This window comes from Cherax quadricarinatus, chromosome 18 (assembly GCF_038502225.1).
Source record: "Cherax quadricarinatus isolate ZL_2023a chromosome 18, ASM3850222v1, whole genome shotgun sequence".
Lineage (NCBI taxonomy): Eukaryota > Metazoa > Arthropoda > Malacostraca > Decapoda > Parastacidae > Cherax > Cherax quadricarinatus.
In genome coordinates this window covers 33,870,730-33,879,133 of record NC_091309.1, presented here as the reverse complement: position 1 = coordinate 33,879,133, position 8,404 = coordinate 33,870,730, and the positions used below count along the sequence as shown (strand labels likewise).

Here is an 8,404-nt window from a genome sequence, read left to right as displayed (position 1 = left end):
ATGCATGTATCTCATGATGTCCCTAACTCGGGTTAATAACTTACAGACCTCACACATCAGGATGGTAAGGGCTTGTTACCAATACCATTGAATCCGCATTAATATGTATGCAGATGATTACTGCTGACATGTCCTACAGGTCACCCAGAGATACAACTCCACCCGGGAACGCACACTGCCTTGTGTACAAACAGAGGCAATCCAGTATATCCGGGGATGGGATGGCAGCTTCGAGGACTGGATTCAGTTAATGACCTGATTGGATAATTAACTCATCAGTCTTCACTAGGTGCCAGATCAACCAGGCTGTGATATGTGGGGCAGCGGCCCTCCAGCAGCAACAACCTGGTCGACCAGGCCAGTACCAGAGGAGCCGGCCCATGGCCAGGCTCCGAGAGTAGTGAAACTCTTAACTCTTCAAAGGTATATGAAAGCCATAACGATACACATCCCTTTATTCTACACAGCAGTGGTAGGTAGAGTCACTAGTGTAAAAACCCACTAATGGACGCAGGTCGGGCCTATAAGTTAGGCAAACTTTGAAAAATTTAGTGTATCCCTTCATACTTGCTTTTCGTGTGGTGTTGCAAAGTTTCTGTGGCGTGTGTTGAAGATAAAGACAATATTTTAGTATTTATAGATTTTTTAACATGGTTTGTAGATGTGTTGACAGTGGTTAATATGATTGATTTTGTTGTGTTGCAGGTGACGATGGTGGCGAGGCGGTAGCAGTGAGGTGCTCCTGTGGACGAGGTTGTCCGTGATGGCGGCACTGGCCCCCGCCGCCCTCAACTACCTCGCCCAAACTTCAGGTTGAGTTGCACTTCAGCCTCAGTGCAACACACTGGTGTATACTTGATACTGCTTTCCGTTAAAGTTGTGTTTAAGTGTATACCATAAGTTACTCAAAGAAAGTGGAGTCTGGAAATGATGAAAGCAGCAGCGAGTGCTTGAGGCTTGCAGAAAGTGATTGTGTTGTTATATGTGCAAGGTGGGCGGTGAGAGAGGGTATGAGGGCGGCCGATGGTTCCTCCTGACGTACAAGTTGCCCAATTTAGCTCTGAATGGCACCTCAGATTGGAGAAGTTAGCTAACCGTCCATGAGAAGCAGTTGGTGGGTGGATCAGTTGGTTAGTGAGTGGATCAGTCGGTTGGTGAGTAGTTGCTTCCACGACACACGAGCCTTACATGTTGTTACGGACGGAGACTTTGTTGAGGTGATGAGGTCGAGTATGGGAGTGATGATACCAGCGTGATGACCACACTCTGCACTACCCCAGAGTCTCTACCCTCCCCCAGGGCAGCAGACGCTGCCCCAGGCTTCTCTTCTCCCCCTGAATCATCACCTAGACCCTACGATACCCCATCTTTCCCAGGGGATGCACCGCCCCCAGCCTACACCGCCCGCGGAGACACCGATTACGAAGTGCCCTTCTTTACCGTGGCGCACTACCGCACGCCCACGGCGCCCACCACATACGAATACGCGGCTACCCACGCCGGCCTGCCTGAGGGCGTGGGCGAGGCGCTCTACAATGGTGGGCTCGATAGTACTGCTATGTCCCCTGTGGAAATAGCCTTTGGGGGCGCCATGACTGACTCAGGTGGGTGGTGGGCGCGAGCAGAGGACACCACGCCCACTCACACGCCAGCCCGCTCTCCTGTGGGCGTGCCCGGTCCCCCGCCTATCCGCCCCCAGCCGGATTACGCCCCTCCAGCACACCCACCAGGAACCTTCATCCGCAGGGTGTACGGCGCGCACGACCGCACGCCCGTGGGTTGCCTGCACGCCGCCGCAGGCACGCCCCCACGGGGTCAGAAGCCCATCCAGCTGAAGAGTACCCAACAGGTGGGCAGCAAACCCACCCGCACCCACGATGACACCCCAGTCAGGGGTTCAGTGGACTTTGTGCTGGACCAGCCCACCCGCACCCCTAACAGAAGTAGGAGTGGGTCGAGGCGTGGTACCACCACGCCCACCACCCGCAGCACGCCCACCACGCCCGGAGCTCAGGATGACGACCACCCCACCAAGGTCGTGTGGGCGACGGAAGACCCCAGGACCACCACCCCCTCCCAGGACCCCTCCCGCCCTGGGTCTGGAGCCGAGGCAGCCGGAGGACCAACAAACCCGGCGGGGGACGTCAGTGGTATGGACGCCAGCGGTGTGTACGAGGACGCTGGCGTCAGCGATGCGGCTGACAGACTGGAGTCAGCCCTTCAGTCCAGCTCCTCCTCAGAGGTGGTGGTAACCCCCAGGACTCCAAGGACCCCAAGGACCCCCAGGAGCAAGTCCAGGTCAGTAAGATTAGTTACATTAGTCCAGGTCAGTAGCACTAGTTACATTAGTCCAGGTCAGTAGCACTAGTTACAGTAGTCCAGGTCAATAGCAATAGTCACAATATTCCAGGTCAGTAGCATTAGTTACAATAGTCAAGGTCAGTACCACTGGTTACAATAGTCAAGGTCAGTAGCATTAGTTACAATAGTCAAGGTCAGTACCACTGGTTACAATAGTCAAGGTCAGTAGCATTAGTTACAATAGTCAAGGTCAGTACCACTGGTTACAATATTCAAGGTCAATAGCAATAGTCACAATATTCCAGGTCAGTAGCACTAGTTACAATAGTCAAGGTCAGTACCACTGGTTACAATAGTCAAGGTCACTCTCACCTTCCCATGGTAGCTTTCTCCTAGCACTAAATAACAAACACATCGCCCAGACTAAGATCACTAAGATCCCTAAGATCACTGGAAGAGTGATCTGTTTGTTGTAATCAGACCTAATTATTTTACCTTGGACGCTGACCTCGTGGTAAAGCTTAGCCAGGGCATCAGAGCAAGTGGTTCCAAGCAGGCAGGTCACTGGCAAGAACACACCAGGTCACTAAAGTGGTTGTACCAGTCGAGTTACTATGGAAAGACCACCATTACTGTAGTGGTATACAGCAGTGTTCACCAAAGTGGTGAGTATAGGTCCCCTAAGGGTCGTTGGGACTATTGAAAGGGCCGGTAAGTGGGTGGGGGTCAGTTCATAGTTGAGGCTGGTTTTAGCCATGCAAATGCATTTCTAAGCAGAGGAACAGATTAAACCCTGAAGAGCTTGGTGACTTACCACTAAAACTCACTAATCAACAAGTATCAGTGTCCTTGTTGACGCTCGTCAGATACATCAGATACATCCTTCCCATTAACAATATCAACAGTTTCAGTAAAAAACGGTTTGTTAAATGTTATATTTTTCATAACTTAAATTTTACCTATTTTTTTATGAAATTATTCTTATTCATAGTACTATTAAAGTACTGTTTATTAAATTATTTATGTAATAAATGCTTGGGGGTCGATGAACAATCTGAAGCTTCATGAAGGTGTGGAGGAGTTAAGTCTAGGGAGCCCTGGGGTACAGTATCGACAAGATGAGGGAACACACATGTGTAACACCCGGGCATCTTTATTTGAAGACGTTTGACCAACAAGTGGCTCTATCAGTTTAATACAGAGATGATGTGCGAAGACAGTAGAAGATGAGGTAATCAGTCCCTCAGCCTGGAAGCTGGTGTTTAGTAGTTACGTGTTGATGATTCTGAACCACAGGCAGGAGGATGGACTCTTATATTCTGGCTTTTACGTAAGATTACATATTTTTACCTACAACATACATCAGATACATGGAGACTAAGACACTGAGCACCAGCTTACAAGCTGAGGTACTCATTATCTCATCTTTATGCCTTTGTATATTTCTGTATTGAACTGATAAAGTTACTGATTGGCGAAACTTCTTTACTCGATGATCCCCAGGTGTTGCACAGGTGTCTAATCCCTTTCAAGACGCTACCAGGTTACCCCAGTATTTTTCTAACCTAGGTCACTTACATAATATAAATGGCACACAATACCGACAAGCTGGTAAGACTGAAGGATGCTTCAGGAGGTCAACGTCCTCACTGCCTGGACCCAAAGGATGAAGGTGTAGTCAACACGCAACCCAACATACGAGCCACAGCTTGGCTGGTCAGGCACTGATTTGAGGAACTTGTCCTGTTTCCTCATGAAGATAGCTGGAGGTTTCTTGATAATTACCCTTAGGCACGGAGAGAGGATTGTGAAGAGTAGGGGACCTCTGACACTCATCAAATTCTCTTAGTGTGCTCATCGACCTCCTCCTTTTTAGTTGAGATATTTTCACCGTCAGCCAAGTCTTGCGTTATCATATGGAGTGATTTCAGTGTTCAAATTTGGGTCCATTCCCTCCAGGTGTAAATTATTACGAATCTTTCTCGCCTACGTTCCAAGGAATACAGTTGAAGGGAACTCAAACATTCCCAGTAGTTCAGATGCTTGACCGAGTGTATACGGGCAGTGAAAGTTCTCTGATTTCCAGCTAAGCAATCTAGCCTGCTGTTAAGGAGGTTGTCAGTATGCAGTAGTATTCCCGCCTGGAGAGAACGAGTGACATGAAGAGTATGATCACTGGCTCATCATTTCGCCTTGAAAGCTCTAATTATCCAGCCTATCATTGTCCTTGTGGTAACAATAACAATACAGTTTTGATCCTTGAATGAGAGATCTTCTGACATTACTTCCAGGTCTCACACATGAGCATAACCCGAACTAGTATGGTTTTAGAGCAGGACGATCATGTCTGTCACAGCTGCTGAACCAATATGACAGAATTACGGAGGTACTGGAAGACGACCAAAACGCAGATGTGATTTACACAGATTTTGCAAAGGCGTTTGACAAATGCGATCATGGGGTGATAGCGCATTACGGGGAAGGTAGGCAGATGGATTTCCGGTTTCCTAACACACACAACACAAAAAGTAGTTGTGAACAGGGCAAGATCCAGCATCAGCGAGGTCAAAAGCTCAGTGCCCCAAGGCACTGTCCTGGCACCTCTGCTGTTTCTCATCCTTATAGCAGATATAGATAAAAACATCCGTCACACTTTTGTATCATCATTTGCAGATGACACTAAAATTTCCAGCTGCTTAGGTATGGAAAGATTGAAGAACTCAAAAGGAACACTATTTACAAAACTCAAGAGGGTCACCAAATAGAACGTAAGGAACACGTAAAAGACCTGGGAATAATTATGTCAGCGGACCTTTCTTTTTAAGACCATAACAAGACAAAGATCACAACAGCTAGGAAGATGACTGGGTGGGTACTGAGAACTTTCAAAACAAGGGAAATAATGCCGATGGTGGCACTCTTCAAATCATTAGTGCTCCCTCACTTAGAATATTGCTCAGTGCTGACGGCCCCGTCCAGGGCAGGAGAAATATCAGAGCTGGAACAAATACAGAGATCGTTTACGGCTCACATTGAGCCAGTAAAGCGCCTAAACTACTGGGAACGCCTGCAAGTCTTGAACATGTACTCATTGGAGAAGAGGAGAGAGAGGTACATGATAATATATACCTGGAAGGTACTCGAGGGCTTGGTCCCAAATCTGCACACTGCCATAACAACATACTGGAGTGAGAGATATGGAAGGAAGTGTAAAATAAACCCAGTGAGGAGCAGGGGTGCGGTGGGGACAATAAGGGAACACTGTATCAACATCCAGGGTCCCAGACTATTCAACATCTTACCAGAAGATGTCAGAAACACTGCTGGAACAAGTGTTGAAGCCTTCAAGAGGAAACTGGACAAGTATCTTCACCAGGTGCCAAATCAACCAGGCTGTGATGGATATGTGGAGCAGCAGGTCTCCAGCAGCAACAGCCTAGTTGACCAGACAAGCACCAGACGAGCCTGGCCCATGGCCGGGCTCCGAGAGTAGTTAACCTCTCGAAACTATTCAAAGGTATATATCAAAGGTAAAGGTATGGGACCTTTCCTGTGCTGAATAATTTGAGTCTGTCCTGTATTCTGTTACAATATTTCTTATATTCTTCTATAAAGAAACAAATGAAACTCATTGCCCGATGACCTTTGGAAGACTTGACTTATATCCGCCTGAAGATTCGTCCTGTCTTCGATGGACGCCGCTCAGATCCTAGTGACATAAGTATAGGATGTTAGTTACGGTGTTATGATGTATGTTTTTGTCAGTGTCGGATATGACTGAAACAGTAGTGGAGCAAGAACCATACGTTGAAGAGAGCTGTTCACTGGGGTAACCTGCCGCCACTAATATCAACATGAGCGTAGCATAATTAATTTTCTCCGACCCTTTGGAGTTAATGCAAAATGAAGCCCTCAGATTTTTTCTTGGCTGTCCTAAATTTACCAAGGTTCTTAATGTGAGGAAGGAGCTTGGTGTTTCTAGTATCAGTGATATGATTATTGAGATTAACACTGTTCCTTGGTATTAGAATGTTAAGAAATGAACCAGACACTCACTATTAATTTACTAAATGTCTAGAATAGATGTAATTGTATTAAGTTTTATAACTTGCACGAACTGTTTCACCTCTCTATGGAAGATGTGTTCATTTAATATCACATACCTGCAAGTCTCTCCCAAGAAGCTCATCACTAGTAATACCTTCCTTAAATCACTTGTCAAAGCAACTGTTCAGAAAGAAATTTCTCTTCTAACTAGCAGTAATAATTTACCACAAGTTATATACACTGATGGCTCTAAGCTGGAGTCTACTGGCAGGGCTGCATCTGCTCTTGTTGTCACCTCCCTAGTTAAGAACGATAGCAACTTTATTGACTTAGGTATCAGAATTAACAACTGGGCGTCTACACTGCATACTTAATTGTTTGCCATCCTAATGGCGCTAAAGTTAACTTACGACACTGAGCTTGACTCTGTCATTATTGCTAATTCTGTGTCATCACTGAAGACTCTTGGCTCACATAATCACTCAGTGGAGGATCCAGGTACAGATACTTAAAAATCCGGGAAACAGGAATTAACGTACAATTGTTATGTATTCAGTCACACATTGGATTACTCCTTCATGATCAAGTTGATGTGTTAGCCAAGAAAATTACTCGGAAAGATAATGTAGAATATAACTTTGGTGTATCTAGCATTAGGAATAATATAAGGAGAGAAGTAAATAATGAAACAATGTTATAGGAATGCAGTTAGAAGCCTGAGAAGATCTATAACCCACTATAACATGAACGTAGATAAGTACGTTTATGGAGCAACTTGCAATGTGAACAGATTGACTGATGTTGCAATAACCAGGCTTAGGCTTGGTTACAAGTACTTCTTTCAGTCTGGCAGACACCCAGATGATCAAACCAAATGCAAAACATGTGGTCACTCTTATAGTCACTATCTTGAACACATATGCTTAATAGTTCACTTATCGAGGAATATAGAGATAGACTATATAATAACCTGTGATATGTAAAAGATATGTTATTAATGAAAATAAAATACCAGATATATTACGCAAATTTTCTAAATTTGCCTGTAACAGATAAGTCCACTGTAGATATAAATCCAGATGTACTTCTGTCAACATTTTTGGGGCCTAGTTCCTAGGCCTTTTCTGTGTACATATGTTTTTGCGCTCCCGTCCACAGTACAGATATGAGGTGCACAATAAACCAGCCACTGCGACTTCACTCTGTTTACTACTGCTACTCTCTCAATTATCTTCGTTAAGAAATTAATTGACCATGGGCCCACTTTTCCATTTATTCCTTTTGAACGCATTTTGTAAGCAATTACACCATAATCACACTTTTCGAACGATTTTACAAAATCATTGAAGACTACCTCAGCATTTAGCTTGTCTTTTAGAGGAACCAGGACACCAGCATCATGATCTAACACCTGTGAAAGGTAGGAGCGACCTGCGCTAAGTGATCAGTTGATGTTATATCACGTGGTGGTATAAAAAATTTCTCTTATACGTTTAAAGATATATATTTTCATTAATGTTAATGTAAAATTTTTTAATTTTGCTCCAAACGAATCTTAGAAAACTTACCTAACCTTATTATAACAAGAGCAATATATTTTAGCCTAACCCAACTAAATATATTTTAAATTTGTTTACAATAATTTAATACTAAACAAACACAGTGAAATATATTTTTTTCGTTAGGTTCAGAATGATTTTGGCGAAATTATTGAATACACAAATTTTCACTTGTCCTATATGGCAAGATGAGCGTTGCTATTTAAGCCAAGATCGCAAGTTCTGCCTATTCGGCACGACATATATATATATATACATATATATATATATATATATATATATATATATATATATATATGTATTTTTATCACACTGGCCGATTCCCACCAAGGCAGGGTGGCCCGAAAAAGAAAAACTTTCACCATCATTCACTCCATATATATATATATATATATATATATATATATATATATATATATATATATATATATATATATATATATATATATATATGTCGTGCCGAATATGTAAAACTGGTCAGTTAGCAAGAACTCATT

General features: G+C 44.0%; 1 protein-coding gene across 13 annotated transcripts in view; it reads left to right on the top strand.

Moving 5' to 3' along the window:
* The window catches only part of LOC128689486 (GAS2-like protein 3), a 1,113,234-nt gene that overhangs the window by 392,430 nt on the left and 712,400 nt on the right, over positions 1-8,404 (top strand). For all 13 annotated transcript variants that reach the window (XR_008407186.1, XR_008407185.1, XM_070086395.1 and 10 more), the window contains exon 2: positions 706-2,298. Coding sequence is in view for 11 of the 13 variants with exons in the window: in XM_070086395.1 (XP_069942496.1) it covers positions 1,256-2,298 (1,043 nt within the window). In the remaining 2 variants the exon portion in view is untranslated. The remainder of the gene's footprint in view (positions 1-705; positions 2,299-8,404) is intronic.